The sequence below is a fragment of the Argiope bruennichi genome, chromosome 7, assembly GCF_947563725.1.
Source record: "Argiope bruennichi chromosome 7, qqArgBrue1.1, whole genome shotgun sequence".
In the NCBI taxonomy this organism is placed as follows: domain Eukaryota; kingdom Metazoa; phylum Arthropoda; class Arachnida; order Araneae; family Araneidae; genus Argiope; species Argiope bruennichi.
In genome coordinates this window covers 49,092,416-49,115,494 of record NC_079157.1, presented here as the reverse complement: position 1 = coordinate 49,115,494, position 23,079 = coordinate 49,092,416, and the positions used below count along the sequence as shown (strand labels likewise).

At 31.2% G+C, this 23,079-nt stretch overlaps 1 protein-coding gene across 1 annotated transcript in view; it reads left to right on the top strand.

Moving 5' to 3' along the window:
- Positions 1-23,079, top strand: part of LOC129974927 (aminopeptidase Ey-like) — a 157,903-nt gene that overhangs the window by 71,012 nt on the left and 63,812 nt on the right. Inside the window, exon 2 of the mRNA XM_056087727.1 lies at positions 5,528-5,683. Within this exon, the coding sequence (XP_055943702.1) occupies positions 5,528-5,683 (156 nt within the window). The remainder of the gene's footprint in view (positions 1-5,527; positions 5,684-23,079) is intronic.

Sequence of the window (23,079 nt, the reverse complement as noted above, 5' to 3'; positions counted from 1 at the left end):
GAATCGTGAGAATTAGAGTGTGAACATTTAAAATTTCGATACGATAAAATCGGACAGTAGATTTCAATGTGCTGAAACATATGCCGATAAAATCTTTCAAAAGACATTAATCTTAAAACTAAGTATCTTGAAGAAAACTTTATCAGCTGTTTATTTACATTTTTTACGGCACAGATGTTCTTTACTGTGTAATGGTTTTTTTATATAATAATTTAATAAAGGAATTGACAATCTCCAAAAATAAATATCTTTTTACTATATATAATTTTTAAAATGTTTAAATATACCAGAAATTTTCGATATTAAACTTTTGATAGTTAAATAAAAAATTTTTATTGAATTAGAAAATATGTTTTATTGAAAAAGTGTGTATAAGATATAACAAAAAACAGAGGGCTACCTTATTTTATGTAATGTAATTCAAATTTATTGTGTATTTCATAGGAAATTTTGTGATATCAATCTTTTTAGAAATATATCAAATTGAAGATAATTTAATGTAAAATTTAATAACAAAAACAGTATTACAATATCTGTATTACAAAAAAAAGTTACGCTCATTTTAGTAAGATCTATCTTAGATTTGCATTTTTTTAAAGTGATACTTACACAATCAATACTTAGTAGGATAACCCTTATTTTTTAAGACAGCTTCACAGCGTCTTTTCATCGAGTGAACGAGTGTTTGGAGTTCATCTTTCGTAATCACATGGTGTCAAGAATCAATTATAGATTCAATAAGTTGTCTTTTATTGGAGGGACGCTTTTTTCATACAAGAATTTTCAAACGTTGCCGCAAATTTTCAATCGGTTTGAGATCAGGATTGTTTCCTGGCCATGGTAATACATCTATGCCTTTATTTTGAAACCATGCTTTGCATACTTTTGCTGTGTGGCATGGAGCTGAATCCTGCTGAAAAATAAATGGTGATTTGTTGGGGAAGAAATCCCTGATGGAAAGTATCAATTTTGGTTCCAGGACAGTTTCGATGTATTTTTTGGCATTCAGGATGCCATCAATCACTTGAATTCGGCCCACACTATCTGCAGAAATACATGCCCAAATCATGGCATTTGTTGTAGTTTTTATAGTTGCTTCAATGCAATCAGGATGAAGTCCTTCACCTACTCTACGTCTCACATATTTTCTACCATCGCTACCAAAGAGCGATATTTTAGTCTCATCGCTCCAGATTACTTGCTTTCATTGATTTTCTGACCATTTAATGTGTTCTTTTCACTTAACTCGTTTTTCGCGTTGCTTTTGATTTAAATATGGTTTTTTCCTTGGAATTCTAGCTTGTAGTCTAAATCCTGATAACCTTCTTCTTATTGTTCTTGAACTTACTGCAATACCCGCTGCATTCATTTAACATCTAATGACATCTGATGAAATTTTTCTATCTTAAAGGCATAGCCGTTTAATTTTTCTATCGGCAGTAACACTTGTGCACTTTTTTCGGCCTGATTTGGCCTTATTTTCCACTGATTTCGTTTTTTCATAACGTAAACAGAACTTTCGTACACCAGAACAAGTCACTGAACCACCAACTTGTCTTGCAATTTCAGCATAAGAGAGGACAATTTCTTTCAATATGGCAATTCGGCTTCTTTTTGTAGATGTCCAATCAGTTCTTCTTGTTGGTGACATTGTTTAAAATTAGTTTAATTAGAAAAAAGGACTTAAAATATTCAAAAACAGCAATACTCTATTTAATTGTACTTGTATGCATCATTCCGCAAAATATTTCCACAACAATAACTATTTTACATACCAAATAACCTAAACTATAGTTACAGACATTTGATGGGGTCCTCAGAACAGTGTTTGTGATTGGCTAGTACGCTTTTATTGCAAAACACGTCATTATTCAAAACGATTTGTGTTTGTTTGTTCTACTAAAATGAGCGTAACTTTTTTTGTAATACAGATATTATAATACTGTTTTTGTTATTAAATTTTACAGTAAATTACCTTCAATGTGATATATAAACATTTGTATTTAAGTGAAAATTAATATATTCTACAAGCACGCAAAGTTGAAAAACATGAAACTGTAAAAAAATGTCACCACCGCTGTATATATATATATATATATATGTAAGCATTATTTTATGTTAAGCAGAATGCAGGTGCGACAAGCAGGGAAGAGACTTGGAATTTTTAAATTCGATTAATTCTCTCTCGGGAGGCAGGCATGATTTATTTACAAGGCGTGGACAAGGCACGTCCGCCACAGCGCGACACAAAAGCAGAAGTCGGGAAGAGGAAGAGAGCAAGAAATAAATTATCCCTCGTCTTATATAACATGAGATATTGATAGGGAAAATATTTTTTTACACTGCTAATATATTAATTCGGATAGGGATTTCTGACGCATGTCAATCACAAGTACGGGAAACACAGGGATCTTTTAAAAAGAATGTGCTTACCGAACATTTTTCTATCCCTTCACGCGGAGAGTGTAAAGTGCAAATGTAAGCAGTTTTACAAAGCTTTTCTTGAATTAATTAAGTAGAGAAAATGGATTTGGATCAGGAAATACTGAAATTACTAGGGGCTAAATTAAGATAAAGCTTTGGAAATTAATTTGGATTAAATTAACATTTTAAAATATCATTACACACACACACACACACACACACACACACACACACACACACACACATATATATGCAAGCGTTCTGGCATTGGGGTAGCGCTTCTTCCCCGTGATCTGGGCGCCCTGGGTTCGAGTCTCGGTTCGGGCATGGTTGTTCTTTCTCTGTTCTATGTGTGAATGTGCCCACTTGTAAAAAGGGGTTATGCAAGCGAATGTGATGTGTGAGTAGCTAAGACGTACTCTTGGCCCTAGTAGGCGCTACTAAAATAAGATACGCTCCCTTGGCTTAAAATCGCTGAAGGAAGTGTTCGCCCCGAAAGTCGTTAGTATATTTTATAATAAACATGTGATTCCTTATATAAAATTGTATGCATTTAGATAGACCATAAATGCCGCATAGGTTTAAGTTTATATTTTCGCAGTCTTCAAATTTTTAGTCCCTGGAATGAGAGTTTTTACTTCATAGTATAGTAAAAGAAAATATTGAGTATAAATTTTTATACCTTTTTTCCAGCCGACTGAACCCAAAATATGATCAGAGCTACACTTTTTGGACCAAGTATACATAACAAATTACATCTGCTTTAGTCATTACGTTTTTGCTTTTAAGTATATTCGAAAATACCGATTGTTAGCCTTGTGATAGATTTTTAAAACTAGGTTATGAAAACAAAAGCTATAAATTTTATAACGAGGTCATTTTTACTATTCGCAGATGTATTTTAAATCAATCTTAATGTCTGTAAGTGATGCAAAGGTCCTATCTTTTTTAATTACATTAACAACTCTAAATTTGTTTACAAACAAGAAGTGCCCAGAATGAATAATTCGACTAAAAGTTACAAAAATAAGCAAAATTTCTTGATTTGATCAATACTGCCATTTATGTATAAGAAGCCTCATTTTTTTAATATTGCATACCGGCATAAAATTTTGATATTTCAGCTCAATCAAACTAAAGTTGGATAAATTCTGAAAGTAATATTAAACATGTATATGCTAAACTTAAGCTACCTCAGCAAAATGGTTTTCATAAAAACATTACAAATTACATTTTATCTTCTCATACACAAAGAAGTTTGATTTACTTTTCAACAAATCTCCTGTAATTTCGCACCTTTCGTTTCTTTTGAAATTAGTCCAAGCATGCGCAGCTTTTACTTTCCTCAACATTGACTCTTTTCGTGAAAACGATTTTCATGAAATAAATGCGAGTTCTTCAGAAATTTGTTTGGAAATAATGGCCATTGTTTTCCTCTGATATATAGATTCCCTGAATACTTCAGCTGTTCTTCTTCTGTGAATTTGTGTTAAAATAAGGCAGATCCCGAGACATATTTCTAGTTATTTATCTACCAAATCGGGCTATTTTTCGGAATTGGAGTGAACTGAAAACGTGAGAAAAGAATCAAATAGTTGTGCAAACTTTGTAAGATGCAGTTACTGAAAAAGTTGGCATTTTAGAGAATGGAAGTTGTTACAAACTAAACTCTGTTACGTACGTGAAATTGTAGAAATCGGAAATAGTTTGCTTGGTTGCCTAGATTTTAAGATGCGATTTTATTTTAGCTTTCTAATGTGAATGAAAAAAAGTGATGATTGAAAGAATGATCGTCTTTTTTTTTCTTTTATAACAAAAGAGCGTTTGCTTTAATAATTATAAATAAAAGAAAAAAAGAGAAAAAATGATATTTAAATATTTACTCTCTCCCCTCATTTAAAAAGGGCAATAAAAAGTTTTAACTTTCGTTAGTTAAAATATGCTTTTAATGGTGGATTTTAACATTTTGCGGCCCTACACAGTGTACATTAAAGTGTTATTGACCAATTTAGTTTAATGCTTCAATACATTTTTAACTTAATCAACAAGTTTATAATATGATTCCGTTTAATCATTTTTGCATTAGTAATTATGTAAAACTATTTTTTATTCCATATTTTAATACGTATAACATGGGAAAAAATATTAAGGTAATAAAATTCTTTAAAAAATCTCTTTTTATATTAGAAAGGTTTAATTATCAATAAAAAAAGATCTCTCATCTGAAAATAAAAGCGTTTAGTAATTATGGTAGATAATAAATTGGAAACGAATCTATACTAATAATAAAGTTGAATATGTATATATGTTGGCTCTTTACATACCAGCCAGTTTGACCTAAATGCGCCAAATTTGGCACGTTTTTAACTTCGGAGGGATGGAATATCCACATCTGAACAATTTTTAGAAAAATATTAATTAGAATTTTAACTAATTAAAAATTGAGCGGAATTTTGCCGTTTATCCACGATAAAGTCCGAAAATATAATTGACAAAAATGAGTTACACTGTTCCAAATTTTTTTTATAAAAATATCTTATGAAATCAATTAAATTGGCATGGAAATTTTTGTACTTAAATTTAGTAATTTTTACAAACCTATTTTTGCGTCATTTCCAACAAAAGTTTACATTGTTGACCCGGAATTCAAACCGTTTTCATTGTTTCATCAAATATTTAATAGAAGGATTTTCCTCCATTTTTAAAAGCAAATGAATAAGGATTCTGTTTAATATCAATTTAATTTACAAGCTGAATTTAAAAAAATGAAATTACGCCTTGAAATCTGGAAGCACATTTACGTTTTTAATGCCACTATGTTATCATAAGAATGATCTCCATTAGAAAAGTTCATGCAAACGATAAACCGATCTTAAGTAAGAAAATTAAAACAACGCGGCTTTAACATCTGACAATTCGAAGAAATAATGGACTTGAAGTTATGTCTAACTGATTTTACAGGAATTCAATATCCCCAATTTATGTGTTAACATTTCCGAATTTCCCTGAATCACAATGGATTTCGTGCTTTGTTCTCTGTTTAAAAATGGAAGAATAATTTTCGATCCCCAAATTTAATGTAATATGATGTTTCTTTTTTTAGATGGTTGGCCACTACCCAGTTCCAGCCGACAGATGCTCGGAGAGCCTTTCCCTGCTTCGACGAACCTGCTCTCAAAGCCACCTTCAATATCACCCTGGTACGTCCTGACAACATGACCAGTCTCTCCAACATGCCTCTTCTGTCCTCAGAACCCAGGTATATGATACATCTCTTCCAAAAATACCACTCTCATTATGATCTATTTATTTCATTTTTTAGACCGAATATTACTATTATTTTCTTTTGAACATACCTTTTCTTTATGCTAAATGAATAAAAAAAATCTTAGACAAATTTAATGCTTAAGTCTTCATACGTACAATGGATCATTATTATACAAAACCTATGACAGTTAGAAGATACGTCAAGACCACGTCGTAGCGATAAGAAAACCATATGCGATTAACGTTTACCAGGAAAAATCTGGGAATACTTCTCCGAGAATATCGGTTAGATTTCCTCACGAAATGTATTAGCACTTACACTAGTAGAGTAAACTATCTATCACAATGTCAATCCAAACTTTGGTATTAAACTATTATTTTGCTACATGCATTTACTCACGTTTTTTCAGACACTTATAAACAGTAATATAAATTCTCAACTCCAGCAAATTAGATCAGAAACCATAGAAAATCAAACATGTCACTATCACTAATTATATAATACCATTTTTAAAATCATTTCCTCCTTTTTATTGTACTATTCATTGAATTTAAAAGATCGCATAATTTAAAAGAAGTAGCAAAATCACTTAGTATTTTATTTGAGGCAACTTTTTTCCAAATTAATGTAAATTAGCAGTATTTTGTGATTGATGTAAAATTGCAAATTTAGAGCTTCATTTTAGCAAAAGTGTCAATAACTTCTTTGAAATTGAATGGCATTTAGAGTCAAATGTTATCCAATTAATAGTTACATACTGCTAGAGTACACAAGCCATCTTGTTCTTTGAATTTCTGAAACGAAAATTATTTTAGATTTAATTTTTAAAAATCGACACTCTCCTATTCGTGATATAATTAGATAAAATTAATACACATAAAATTAGAAACGTTACATAAAATTAGTACGTACAGCAAGAAATTTATAATGCTAAATATTCTTTTATAAAATTAGTTGATTGCAATTCTTTAATAACAAAATTTTTTCTATTTTTTTTGTCTGAAATTTGATTGGAATTCCGAAGTTTCTTTCATAATTGCGGAAGTTTGCGAAAGTTTTCATACTTGCGAACATTACAACCTTTCCGAAAAGTCGTTCATCATTTTAAGTTTTGAAATGAAGTAAGATAAAAGTCATTTCAAAAACTGTATGGTATCGAACTCTCAGTATACATGTTGATGCCTAATGCACTGAGAAACAGTTCATTCTAAAGTTTTGGGAGGTTCGAAATTGTAACGCGTAAGTTCGGATCTCTTTTTCCTGAAGACATATAGTCTCTGATATTTAATTAGTCCAGACATCTTATATTTATAGGCCACTGCCAAAAGCTTTTAACTATACTCATTCGCTACAACGTCTCTGGAAAAGAAGGGGTTTTTTTTCTACCTGAAAATAAATGATTATCAGCCTTCTTAACAATTCTTTGTTGTTTCTTTGCCACAACAATTCATTTTTTTTTGTCGTGTGACTATTTAAGCCAAATTTTGCTCAGTAGCTTTTGAGGGTAAAGACCCCTGAGCACCCGAAGGCAGAAGTCTGACTTCTAGCTCAAATGAAGATAGCACACACACTCGCTTGCACAACCCCTTTTTACAGAAGGGCTCATTCACGTATCTCACAGAGAGAACACAAGGACGAGAACAACCATGCCCGAACCAGGACTCGAACCCGGAACGCCTAGATCACGGGGGAGACAACAATTCATTTATTGATAGTATGTTGCAATGTGAATGTGTTCCTTTAAAAAAATCAATATTGTATACATCCTCATTGGCCGAATCGGCGACCAACTGCTTCTTCAGGAATATTGATTTAATTTCAGTTAAATTTCTTATTCGCAGCTTCATGATTTCCGCAACAAAGAATAAAATTATGAAAGGAGTTAAAGCTGCAGGTACAGTTCCAGTTCTAATTATGATTTCATATTCTGAAGATAGGTTATAAAAAATGTAAGTGTTACAATTTAAAATTTCCAAAATTTTGTAATTTTAATTATAGCCTTCAATGATGAATTGTTGTTTTCTACATCATTCTTGGGCGCGTTCTATAAAATACCTTTATTGACAAATTTAATCTGTCTTCGTAAAAGATGCCCTCTGAGTAAAATATGACCACAGATCTAAGTAAACGTCTGGTTACTCATACCTGAATACTGAAAGCAAGAAATTCATTAAGCCAAGGTATACAAAAACAAAAAGTAAACAAAGTACACAAAGACAAAAGTATTATAATAAAAAAAAATCCTTCGATATTTTAATGACTTTACGTTTCAGACCATCCTGAGTCCATAAAGCACTTTTGTGTAATTATATTTATATGTGTGTGAGCAGAATGATTCAAAAACGCTTTGAACTAGACGAGGGAAATTTGATATTGAACTTTATATCAAATTAGCCAATTTGTACCAAAAGCTGCGTTAAATCTATTTAGAAGAAGTCTGTCTAACTTGCTGCATGAGTAAAAATGAACTCAATAATTACAAAGCGAAAATAGCTAGATAGATAAAATTTCATACACAAATTAAGTGCCTAAAGCGTAGATCCATACATAATTCAAACACGCAGTGATGTAAATAAATGAAATTTGGTGTGTGATCTTCATCCTAAAATTATAATTTTGTGCAAAATTTTGATTTTAATCGGTCGTAAGAAAGACGCCCTCAACACACGTTGGATTTTCTGATATTTGTGTATTAACCGCAAGTCAGTGATTGATCATTAAAACTGGCGCGAATCTACGGCAAGGCAGATTCGCGCCGAAGATTGATATTTCAAAACTATAATTCACTAATGCCATGAAGGCATTGATTGCCTTGACCTAGATTCTCAGTTTTAGCGGGGGGAGGGGTATCTTTATTAAAGAATATTCGAGCAATCTTTGGAGGTACTACTCCTGTTGGTTTGATTCAGCAGTATTGGGACAAGCAAAGAAAAAAAATAATTCAGATGGCCTTGAACTAGTTTTTGACAAAAATGATCTATGGTACCAAAATCTTAGGTACCATTTACTCTTGCCTATATTATTATTTTCATTCCAGGTATTGATTAGACATCTTATTTCTTCAAGATTCCAGGCAAATAGTAACAAAATTTGTCTCATTGTTACTATGGTTAATTCAAACTAGACGTATTCATCAAGTCTTATAAGCTCGTTTCATACCACTTTCCTTAAAAATCAATTAAAATTTTTGCTGGAAAACCGAGTTATCACAACTTAGGTTACATAAAAAATTACTAATTTTGCTAATTAAATAAAATTATTTAAGATTTCTAAAGCATGAATATATATGATGTATTGAGAGATATCCATAAGCCGTAAATTGTAGCTAATCTCTCCACATATCCTAAAAATTGCCATAATAAATAAACAGAATGGGCATCTGTTTGTTTCCCGTTTATCAGACAACAATTTTAAAAGTATATTTTGAGATTTCGTTATTTTATAACATTTAAGTAAGCGTTTTTTCAGAATTCTTTTTCTGGAATGTATGCTTTTTTTCTTGTTAAATTTACTTTATATTTACTCCAATAACTTTATAAATGTACAATTCTAATATTTTGTCATAATTTCTACAAACCATTAAACACGTAATAATATCAGTGCTTGAAAAACACATTCTATGTTTTAATAATTGTTCGGTTTTAAATTTATTTCATATCTTTTAATTTCATGTCATCGGATAATGGTTCATAACTGCGTGACATAATAGCTTCGTGCTGCTCAAACCAGAACGTTAACCATTATTGGGACGATTTTTTAAAAACAACATATTTTCATTGGCTATTATTTAGAATTTAAAGCTTTAAATGCTTTATATAGGTATTATAAGCATGCCTTCGTACACATATGTCTATATAGTAATTAAAGAAATCAATTAGCTTAAATACGTACGAATCAATTAATTAATCAGTCAAACATTACAAATATTTATCCGGTTAAATATACTTTATTTACTTAATATGTGTATTCCCAATATTTTTTGCAACAATTTTTCGTTATATACGTATTTAAAAGATTAATGGAAATAAATCATTAATTTTTTGTGTCGTAAGCAGCTGGGTTCAGTTATAAAACGAGGAACAACCTTCAATTTCCATATTTTGAGGCTGCTATTTCCCTGGAAAAATGTCCAAATGCTTTATTTTTCCTATATTAATTTTAATTAGTTTGTTGCTCAACTTTTAAGATTGGTTTAACTTTACATAACAAACTACTCATATTATATTTTTAAAAAAAATAAAATGCCAATCCATTAAATGATTGTTTTTTTTTCTGATTGCTCTACTATATCCAATTTATTTTCATTCAAGGCTTAATTTCCTTTTATTGCTTCAAGATGAATATTTCACCATTCCTGAAATGTCACTAGTCATTTTTCAAAAATTATAATTAAAAATTCATAAAAACTATTACGAAAGAACATTTTCTGCAAAAACAGTGGCGCCTTCATAACCAAATCATTTCATTTAAAGCTGAGTGTATATTTGAAACTTACTTATAACAAAAGGAGTGTTTCCAAGACATACACATCTTACTAATTAAAAACAAATGGACTACGATTCATCTTCTTCTTCTTTTTTTTTTCCAAATCTCCCACTCGCTCGTAAAGGATCTCTGATCCTTGTCAGTCATTTTTCTCCTCATGTTCTGCAACACCGTGGCAGGGTGACTTTTTTTATCCCTCTCCTACTAGTCGGTTAATGAAGGACAAGAGTCTCTAATTTCTCCGTGTGCGTATATTTCCACGAAGTTATATAGTCACGAAATAAATCGTGGCGCCTGTAGTAGAGACCAAGAAGTGAAAAAGTGGATGATGATACGACTGATTTTTTGTTTGTTTGTTTGTTCCGAAATATAGCCCACTGCTTAGTGATTACTTAAAGAGCTATTCCTGGAATGCTTACTATTCAAATACATATATAAAAAATATATATTATAGTGTTTCTGCATTACAATGAGTGGCGAATTCCTGACTAGAGTCAGTAAATTGAAGAGTTACCACATCCAATGCTATTAAATAAATATTAGTGCAAAACAATTTAATTTTTTGAGTAATAACATTAATATTTTGCCAACTACAATGGATCATGTTTCCTATCTGTTTCATTATATTTATTTAGTTATTATGGCATTTATAAGCGTCAAGTATCTGCTTAAATATAAGTATCAGCAAAACTGGACTCCGCTTTGTTATGAGTCATGATAAATAAATAAATGGGCATACATATTTCAAAGATTAGATAAAATAAAATAAAAATAATCTGATATAAATTATTAATTTGATATTTAAGCTAAAAATGTGCTGAAATATGGAACTAAACTAACCATTTTTTCAAATAGAGAAATCTGAAAATGTGCGCTGCCTAGGGCCGCACAGTTCATAAACCCTTCATTAATTATAGTAAAATATTTTACCAAAATTTTATCAAAATATCATATGCCAGTTTTTCTCAGACATTTTATTGATGCAACATACTATAGGTTAGATACATTTCCTTCAAGATCTCTGTATAATGTCACTAAAAGCCATATATTACTAGTGGTTCTAATTGTAACAGAAAAATTCATTTGTTTTGATTTGTGCGTGTTTTGACTTATGACATTTTTTCTAAAACAATGCGACGTGCATGTTATACTTCAGTAATTTTACAAGTTAGTTTTGAGGGGAATGATTCAAACTCATTCTTTATTCACTGCTAGCCGCCTTTGGCCTCCAGTTGGTTCACTGGAAAAACTGACAAATATAACTATAATTTCAGTAAAATCTCTTATGCAAAATTTGTTAATTCCCTTTCCAAAGTATTTTTAATCATCAAAATATAATAGATACTAAATATTAGTTATTTACATAATCTTACACCTGTTCCGTTTACTTTGGTACATGAACCCCCATATACCTTCCTTCCATGAACCTTCCTATATTTCATGACATCCTAATATCATCAAATTGTGCGGGTCATCTATTTTCCGATTGCACATTTTTCGGGTACTGGGAATTCACAATCTTGTTCCTCCTGTAAACCGAGTAGGTATTAAGCAGTTAATTATTTTTGACGAGTATACTCGTCATGGAAAAATTACATTTTGCGTTATGATGAGTTTATTCGTCAAGAGTAATAATTAATCAGGAGGCACAATTTAGATAAATATTTTCTGAAGAGGTCGAAGCAGTTGAGTGGCTAAAAAAAGTCATCCTTCCTTAGATGAACGTATTTCAAATGACTAACGCTCCATTTAGTATTGGAAATTTTATTCAAAATTTACAAAAAATGACTTTCCTGGAATTGTATAAAATGTTATTGAGGTTCAAACATTCGCAGATGTTAATTTATTTTAGTTGGTAAAGAAAAGAATTCCCAAAACCTAGTTATACGAAAAGATTAAAAAAAACATAAGCAATTACATAAGCAATAACATACGATTTTTAACATAAGCAATAAATAAACCAGCTTTATTTAAACTAAGATGCGAAGAATTGTAATTAGCTCTGATTATTTTGAAAATCAAGCATAGCATATTTCGTATCTTTAAATTTGAAGTTAATAACGGATGATTTTTAAAATATTTTTATTTTTTCCTGGCACATGAAGTTAACCTTTTTTGCCCTCTAAAGACGAATCTCATTTAGACTAAACGAGCTTGCACAAAAACTGTCAAAAGTAGTGAATGGAATATTTCACGAACGAGGCCATTTATTGTGTTGAATCACAAGAGAAGCCTGTTTTCATCCGGCTTTAATTGTGAGGTAGGGTACGCTTTATCCTGACTGAATTTTAGATACATACCAGCAGATCTCTAGCTTATCTTTCATTGTATGCTTCAATAAATCGCAAGAATCGCGTTACCTGAACGTTTGAATTACTTAGAGTTTTAATAAAAAAATTTCGATTTAATAGAATACGGTCATAATGTTAACGATAATAAATGTTGAAGGTAGTTAGTGTAGATTGAATACGAGATATTATTAAATAACCACCATTGTGTGGATATCACCTTAGATATTCGTTGTGACAAATTTCTCTAAAATCTCTTAATTATAATTTGATGCTCATAATTTCCGAAACAGCGAAGTTCCATAATATCATAGTGCTTATAAAGCGTAGCTGCTCGGGTGGTTTATCTTTCAACTTCGCGTCACCACCTTCTCAGTATTATAACTGCACTTTCTTACAACTTATAAATCATACAGATACTGACTGTCTTTGGCGACCAGCTGTAAGAATATCTATATATTTAAAAATAGAGATTATCGCAGGAATATCTCTGATATTTAATTTCTGTCATATTGCTTAGATGTAATTTTATGTCCATGATTCTGTCACACTGTCAAACATTAAAAGCATGTTCTTTCGAAAGATATTTTCTGTTTAAAGTGTATATGGATTTTTATAAAGCAAATCATTAATTAGCCATCGCAGCGGATTGAAAACGCAATTGTGTGGTGCTTTCTTATTTATAGTATCCACTTTTATATTCGTCTGGTAAACTACACCGATATTAAACAGAATCATCCTTTCTTACTTTATACTGAATAGCGATAGAAGAAGGAATAGCTAAATGTTTATTTTCAGCAATAGAAGAAAATACTATCATTAAATACTTAATGAAATATGGAAAAGAAACTTAAATTTAAGATCAGCAATTTATCTATTGTTTAAAATAAAGCAAAAACTATTTTTTTAAAAATGTCAAAATTCAGGATACGTTTCAGGAATAATAAAGTAATATCATTAAAAAGATAATTTTAAAATTTTACAACAATGTAAAAACCCTTATTGTGCAGTTTTATTTTTTGCAGGCTTCAGGAAAAAATGTTTTTAAGTTTAACTATTCCCACTTTAATTGAAAAAAAATTACAGGGTTTGACAAAAAAAATTGATACGTAATACATAACGGCTTAGGGCTTCTATATTAGTATGAGTTATCTGACTATAAAAAGTTGAAGTTTAAAGATGTTTTGCTGAATAAGTTATTAAGAGACCAAATTACATAAAATATTCATAATTTCGGTTAACTCTAATCCCTGCTAAAATCCATCTAGTCGCCAAAGGAGGCTATTTAATAGTAGTAATAGGGATTAAACAGAATCGGGAGATTTCATGTAGCAATATATAATAATCCTATTTTATGTACTAATGAGAACTTTTTAACGCTCTTTGTGCAACAATTAAAATCATTGCATTGAAAATCAAGCGAAAATATACTATTAAAAATTGCCAAAATTCAGGGATAAAATTTTTTGGCAATTAAATGGATATCATTAGAATGATAATTATTTTAATTTTAAAATGGAGTAAAAATAATTTTGTTCAAGAAATTTTTTTAAATTATTGTTATAAAACACTAAAATATCTTCTAATTTTTAATTCATTAAAATGTCAACATGATCATTTCGTCGTACTTATTTTCATTCACCGAAGTATATTTATGCCAAATTTGGCGGGTCAAATAATCTTTCACCCTGTTAAGCATCTACACACACACGCGCGCGCTTGCGCACACAGACACGCAACCTTTCTTCTTTTTAATTAGCCGAGATCGTTATTTGCTATATTGTACGTCATTATACTAACAAGTCGGAAAACGACGAAAATGAAAGTCTTTATGCTGTTGTTTTGAGTTGATTTAAATAATGATTGTTGTTTAAGAATTTGTTAAGAAGACTGTTGTTTAGGAATTTCTCTTTACCCTTTCCTTTGAATATTTTAAGAAAGAGTTCAGCAGACATACAGACATTTTACAGATTCTCAAGCGGAAATATTTAACATTTTTGACTAACAAACCGTGTCAATCAAATATAACGAGACAGGATTGATGACATAGCAAGCATGGTTAAAATAAAAAATATTAAGAATTGTGTTAGATAATACCTCTAAAATATTCAAATAATAAAAACAGATATTTAATTGCTCTTTTTTTTTTGTCAGAAAAAGCTGAAAAATAATATCTTGCTGGCTAAATTCTCATCTTATCATTATTTTGTTATTTTTGACTGTATTAATTAAAATTATATGAGATATTCAGTTTTTCAGAATCCGCTCTTCATTATTTAATTTTAAAAATTCATAAATCGGTCATTCATAATGTTTCAATAATAGATGCTTCATTAATTAACCTATTATTATTAATTAATGTTTTCAGCGATGTTTGCATTAGTAGATTATTTAATTTATAACTGTGAATTAATTCTTATTAATTAATATTTTTAATTCTTTTGTCATATTCGTCGAAAGGTTTTAATGAGAATAGTTTTAAATACACCCTTTTACCAACATACTAAAAAAAATTGTTTTTTTTTATTTTGATTGTTTCCTTTTTTTTAGCCTTTGGTTTATAATTTATGTTAAATCAGTGCTTAATTATGTTATTTTCATTGTTTCCTACTTTTTAGCCTTTGGTTTATAATTTATGTTAAATCAGTGCTTAATTATGTTAGTTTCATTGTTTCCTACTTTTTAGCCTTTGGTTTATGATTTATGTTAAATCAGTGCTTAATTATGTTATTTTCATTGTTTCCTACTTTTTAGTCTTTGGTTTATAATTTATGTTAAATCAGTGCTTAATTATGTTATTTTCATTGTTTCCTACTTTTTAACTTTGGCTTATAATTTATGTTAAATCAATGCTTAATTATGTTAAATTATGTTAAATCAGCGTTTCTTCTCTTTTTGCTAAGTTATGTTAAATCAGTGTTACATGTCCTTCCTATCCAACATTGTGGAATCTCTCTATTCGGGTAAGCTACGAATATAAAAATCCTAATGTAATGAAATCTCACCTTATTGAATGATAAAATTCGTTCTATCTTCATATAATTATAGAAATAACTATATTCTCAGTATCTCCAGATAACTGATATCTATTGGGCGATGCTAAAAACAAAATAAGGAACATTTTAATTTATTTACAAGTAACATTATTTACATTATAGAAAACAGTTTTGAAAATACAAATTTTAATATCAGTCATCGTTCATTAACCTTGCAAAATGGAATCTTAAAGGGAATCAATTTTTTACAATCTACTTATGAGTGTAATCATTCATATGGAATTAAAATTTGATTTGTTTAACCCATTAAATAATAGTTAGGCTTTGAGAATTTTGAATAATTGAATTATGATAAGAAATACACATCAACCATATTTTTATCCGGAAGAGAGAAAAACATCGATCACAAGATTCCGTCTTTGCAAACTCGAAACAAATCAACTAAATGAAATGTGCAATTTACTACACAATACTTAAACAATGAGATAAATGGGCACCCATCCATAAAAAAATAACAGCAATGAACTAAAGCATTACTTACAAAAGTATTTGCACTTCATAATCGATTAGCAGGCCATCAATCAGAACATCTGTCGAACACCTGTCCACATGTCGTTCTCTGCCCCACTCCCTTTTAGATTGAATGCACTGTTGTTGATTAATGTTAATTAGATCTGTTACAGTTTTCAATTATGTCTGACAAATCTGTCTATTGCTTGGTTATTAGCAAGCGTTCTCAATGTTTCCCCTCAACATAGCGCTAACAACAGACTTATAACGGTTTGATATTTAATTTTCTTGTATAACTATTGTAAAATTTACAATAATTCAAACTTAAGATTTTTATGAATCTCTATATTTTAGACGTCCCTACATTCGAAACACACATTTTTGTAAAATATTTTTTATATCCGTCTTTGAACACGGCAACTCAAAAATGATAGTTTTGAGACAGATGAGTGAAATTTAGTATATGATCTTTTACCATATTATAGATCTCTTTCAAATTTTGAAAGAAATCCATTCAAAAGAAATCTGCCTGTCCTGCTGTACGATTAAAAGCGAACCCGGTAACTGCGAAACATAAAAAATTAGATAAATAAAATTTGGTACACAGGTTTAGCATCGAAAATGTTGTTTCTTATCCAATTTTGAACCAATTCTATCAAAAGGTTGACTGTCTGTCTACCTTCCCTTCTTTATGCATGTAAATGGAAAAACTTAAATAAATGAAACTGGTATATGGTCATATGACTACAGGTAACTCAACGTAAAATATGACTCAGCGTAAAATTTTGCTTCCAATCGATCGGGAAAAAATAATGCAAAATATATATACGATTTTCTGGTACTTGTGTACTAATTGCATGGCAAGGATTAATCGTGAAAGATAGCATTTTAGATAGCCGGCGTCCTGGCATAGGGGTAGTGCGTCTTCCCCGTGATCTGGGCATCCTGGGTTCGAGTCCCGGTTCGGGCATGGTTGTTCTTCATCTGCTCTATCTGTGAGATGTGTGAATTTACCCCCGCTGTAAAAAGGGGCTGTGCAAGCGAATGTGTTGCGTGAGTAGCTAAGACTTTCCCTTGGTCCTAGTTGGCGCTACTAAAAAACAAGAGACGCACCCTTGGCTTAAAATTGTTGATTTCGTCAGCGAGCTTGTCCATGGCAAGTGTCATTAGAAACAATAACAACAAACATTTTAGATTCAGTAAAAATGTTATATTCACGCCAAAGATTGATATTTCATAATTATGTTAACCATTGCAATTTAAGACTTTCGCAGCGATTATCCAAGATTTACAATATTATGTGTGTTTTGGGGGGGGGCGGTCAGATGGAGATATCTTTCCAGCTGGTTTAGAAACGTTTTCTAACTTTTATTAACAACAGAAAAGAACAAAAGAATCAGAATCATCAAATGAAAATTTCCGATTTATCTCACACAACCTAATACTCAGTTAACTATTTAAACTTGCTATATGATATTACTATTCAAAATGCGCTCAGTTTTATTGGTCAAATTATAGCAGGCATTAAAATACCTTTGGACATTGATCACAAAATGTTACGCAGTCTATACAAAGTAAATTTTTTTTTCTAAAACTGCATGTGAAGTTTATGGATCCGAGATCATAAATTTATGAAATAAAGATTTTGAAGAAATTTATTGAATACCAAATAGCTTGTCAGAATTCTTTATTTCCAACTAATCTTTATCTTTCTGATAGTAGTTCTTTCATAATGTCTTTTATAATGCATAATTTAAATTCTAATTTAGTATTAGATATAGTTAAATGAAGATTCATTATCTACATCAAAATATATTGTTGATCAAGATGATCTTACAATTATTTCGCAAAATAAAACAAATGCTTCGAGTCGCTGAATTTAGTCTCACTTCTTCCCAAATAAACTAAGCATAAGAATAATGTTTTAAAAAAACGTTAAAACGAAACAGTTTATGTGTGTTTTGAAATGATGTAATGATTATAATTGCCATTTTCTTTTTCTATTTTTTTTCCTCCAAAATTTCAGTTTTATTTTGCTTGGAAAATATGCATATCTATTTATATCACGAAATTATATGATTGATAAAATATTGTTTAGTTTGACAAAAGTTTTTACCAACATTGTTCTTTGGGAGTTACTAATATTTTTTTATAAAATATTAATATACGTATGTGTATCGTAGTAATGAATTATTTGAAATTATATCAGATTATTTCTGCATGCCGCATTTGGGAATGGGGTTTTAGGTTTGAGGTTAACCGTAAGAATTCCATTTGAAATCCGGTTCCATTAAAATTCCGTAGTGTATATTGATATAATATGTTTGACATCGTGGCGAAAAAGTCCTTCTGATTGTATGGAGTGAATCGGGTGTCGTCCTGGTTATCTGACCATAGTTTGAAATTACGATGCTTGTATCAAAACGGCTCTTGTGCTGTTTCAAACTTAAACATTAACATTATTGTAACTAAATTAATTTAAACTAATGCTAGTTTTTAGGTTTTTTAAAAAATTTATTCGTAAATCCCCTTGGTAATTATTTCTCTACAAAATATTAACCTATTTGTTTACTTGGAAATGTAAATATACAAAGCCAAATTAGTTAATATTTTCAGAACAAACATTTCAGAGTAGGTCAGAGATAATCTTTAAATATGTACGCATCTCATTCTCGAAAAACCAAAAACGAGCCGCGTGTGAACTAGATAGAATCGTTTGAAGAAGTCTTACGTTGTTCGTCTATTGCTGTATGTTTTTCGCAATCGTTTCTCATGCAACTAGCGCCGCAAAAATTCGAAAGGAATTCGATTTCGGAATATCTTTCGCAGAACGGAGATTTCATGTTTAGTAGCAATTTTATTCCATGACATCCAACAAAAATGTGATTTTCATTTCCTTATATATCGTTTTATTATTCTAGGTGATTGCGTAGAAAAACCAGCTTGCAGTTGCTTGCATATTTTGCATCTGTGACAATCTGCTGTAACATCGTCGTAACACCGGAATATTATTAAATTTCTTTTCTTGCTTACTTGCAGTAGATTTGTTTGCCAAAAGTTTTCTTGGAATGATGAAAATTCCTTCAATGATATTTATTCTAAGTGTGATACATTTTTTGTTCCACGAAAGCTGATGACTGATTCCACTGAGATATTCAGGATATGACTCCCGACAATAAAGGCAGAATTGGGCATACATAAACAGAATATTAGCAAATATTTCTTCACTGGCCTATCAGAGAATCGCAATTACAATCGGGAAATCATCTCTGAAGCAAATGGGAAAATATAATAACAGAAAATTGCTACTGCATAGGCAGGAATTATAGTCCCAAGGTCCATCACCGGTCACGGTACAGCCCCTCCCTTAAGAGTGACGGCTCGCCATATGTTGGGAGATAATCGTAGATCCCACATTCTTTCTGTGCCCATCAGTGCAGCAAGAAGCATCACCATAAAAAGTTTCTAGAGGCAATTTTAAGGGAGAGTTGGCAGTTGTTGTTCCGTATGGCACTTATCATGGAGAAGCCCGCTGTTACGAAGACAGCGATTTTAAGCCGGTGGGAGAGCGTCTCTTGTTTTTATAGAAGTGCCAACTAAGGCCAAGATTAGGACTTTGCTACTCACGCATCTCTCATTCGCTTGCAAAACCCCTTCTTACAGAAGGGCACATTCACAGATAGAAGAACGGAAGAACAACCACGCTCAAACCGGGACTCGAACCCAGGACGCCCAGATCACGGCAAAGATGCGGTACCCCTATGCCAGGACGCCGGCAGAGTTGGCAGTTAATAAGTCTAGAAATATTCACTTAAAACAAGTCAATCGATGACGGTTATCGAGAGCTTATATCACTCTAATACCACTTGGTTATGAAATTTAGTCGAATTCAATGAATCAAAATTTCGCGATGAAAGAAAATTATGACATCTTCTATTGCCCAGAGCGATTTTCGAGCTTCCAGGTACCACCATGTTAGGAAATTAAATCTTAAATATCATGATCTGAATTTCGGGTATCAGATTCTCACTGCTTTAAAGTTCTGAGAACTTGCAGCCGCACTAAATGTATTCTTGATTCATACATATTAGGAAAAGTAATAAATAGGATCATTAAGTGATTAGTGCATTTTATTGTTACGAAATTTCCGGGGTTCGTTTGGATAGTGAGGGTTATAAGGTGTGAAGAACGCTCAATCACCAGGCGGCAGTAGAAAATAAAACAACGACGTTTATTTACACGAAGACACACAGGACAGCACAAAGACGACAACTATATACAGCACAGAAGACGATTATCTTCAGCCGAGACGTGCAGCATACACAGCAGCATACAACATACTCTACTGCAGACAGTAGTACACAGCGTATTTCAGCACTAGCTTCACTCCATCGCTGCTCCGCTTAGCTCTGGAAGGCCAGTTCTTTACCGTCGGTTCCGACTACTCCTGGCAGCCGCGGCCGCCTCCTTTTATAGGTCTCAGGGGCGGGGCTAGAAGCCTCTCAACCAATCAGGAACGTTCGAGACGTATCTCGGTTCCTACTGGACGGTCGGGAAAATTCTCGATGTTTCGGGTATAATCTATTTTGGCGAGAAGTCGCCAAATTCGTCGCCAAGTCGCCAAATGGTCGCCAAGCTCCGGGACCTCCGACGCGACATACGGACTCCGTCCAATATAGATGACTGTGAAACATTCTTTCCGATGGTGGAACCAAATATGCTGGGAAGCAGCATTACAGATTCGTAACAATATTAATATCCCGATTTTTAAAACAACCCAAGAGCTATTTTTCTGTCGGATCTCGTAATTTTCAATCGCAGCCAGATGACGAAAACGGCACTAGAGCTAGCTCTCCCTTCCAAACTTCCACACCACTCCAGTAGGAAGACATTTGGCCCCGACAGATTTAACGTGTACCAGCACCATTTACACGGTGCTTCTTAAGTAAAATCGAGTTTTGAATCTAGAACATTCTGGTCCCGCAGCTGTAACATTACCACCAGACTACAACCACCCTATACGAGTATTAAAGTTCTCGCAGGTTGGCTTATTTTTCGACTAAAATTATCTTTGGTACGATTTATGTGTCTATAATTTTTAGGCAAGCGTTTAACTTTGTTGGGATGAGGATTAATTTCCTTGTGTTCCTGCAAATGTTTAGAATAAATATTAAAATTTTAACTGAGCTGATTATGATAATCTTAATAAATAATTTATTTTTAAATTATTACCTGTTCTCTGAATTGGTTAAAGTTTTTGAGATTTAAAAAATTAGGCTCTCGTTTAAAATATTATACCTGAGGTAGAAATTGGATTTATATTTAATATACGGGGATAGATTGCTTTCGTAGAAACTTTTCGCTTGAAGCTGGGTTGCATATGTATTTCTCCTTCACATCTTTATCCAAAAGTATCGACACAACGCAGTTTGAATTTTATACTGAGAATCTTTAATTTATACTGTTGTGTAGAAAAAAAATTAAAAACAGAAATTTTATTCCCTTTTCTATTATTATTAGGTATTAAATAGATGCTGAAAAAGATGCATTTCGTGAGCAGAGAAACTCCTTATACCAACCATGTATAGATCTAGGAATTTCTTTGTATAACTTTGGAGCACATCCTGAGGGTAGTATCCATAACCTTCAGATTCATATTTCAATGTCTGATTATTCATTCTACAATCGTAATGTTTCAATCGATGAAGTGGTGTAGCGACGAGATGCAAGGGGATATAAAAGGCCCATTTTTCAGTTGCAAAGCCAAAATTTATTAGTACACTTATTGCATTTTATAAGGTCAGTTATAATAAATGTATGTGGTGGGTGTGTGCGATATGATCGCCCTCTACCCTTGCTACACTAAAGGCAATGTGTATTCCTTTCTGAAGATTATCAAGCTATTCTGGTATTTATCACTATAAATAAAGTATGTCACACTTTCGTGTGTCAGGTCACGAATTTTTTCGGTTTGAAAAAATACTTTAAAAATTTTAAGACGGATTTTCTTCTTTTTTTATGAAATAAAAGTCTTACGAACCGTATAAATATGGTTTAATATAGCTCTTATTTAAATAAAATATATAAAAAATAAAATATATAAATAAATCTTATTTAAATAAATAAATATAGCTCTTATTAAATAATCATATTTATATTTCTTTAAAAGAAAATTTTAGTATTTTCTTTTGAGGTTAAATAAATATGGTTAAATTATTTAACCATAAAATTCTATAGTTAAATAATGTTTGAAGTTGGAGAGAAATGTTTACTTAAAGCTCGTTATACACTTCATATGAAAAATATTAATTTTCTAAACAAGCGGATCTTGTTAAAATTTTTGTCTCTTTTCAAGAACAATAAGTCATTATTATACTTTTCTTTTCCTAGAAACAAAAAGAAATCTTCTCAGAAAAAATCTATATAATTATGGTTTACAGTAATCGTTTTTGCGAAAAGAAAATCGAAATTGTTTTGCTGAGCAGAAATATTTCTTTTTCTAAAGAGTTTGTTTATAACACGCTAATCATGTTTGGTCCGCAAAAGCTTCTATAATGGCAGTAATATTCCACCCTACGTAAGTGTTGCCATTTTTATAAAGAAGAATTTAATATTTAATTCTGGAACTTTTTTATTTCATAAGGATTTTACAAATATCCAGATATTCCTTCAAGATAGGTAAACAACGTGTTCAAGAAGGTTTCTTGAAGGAAAAAAAAAGATTTTTATTTAAATCATTTCTAGGAATATTTGAATGGAGTTTCTGTTATTTATAGAATTGAAGCATTTATTAAATATACATATAAACATCGTTGATGAGATATGTGTTTTATTTTAGCTTGTTAACTGAACAATAAAAATATGCCATTTTATCGGGCAAAAAAAAAAAAAAAATGAAAGAAAACAAGTATTTTGTTTTATTATTGGAAGTTAAGGGCGAAAAATTCTGATTTATATGAAAAATAAAAAAGTAAAGTTAGAGTATCGCGAAAAACAATCTGCAGTTAGAGGATAGATTACCTTAACATTTACTCTCTTAATGGCATCATGAATGTCAGGATTTGACTTCATTTAGAAGATTCAAGTTCATAATAAATTGAATAGCTAT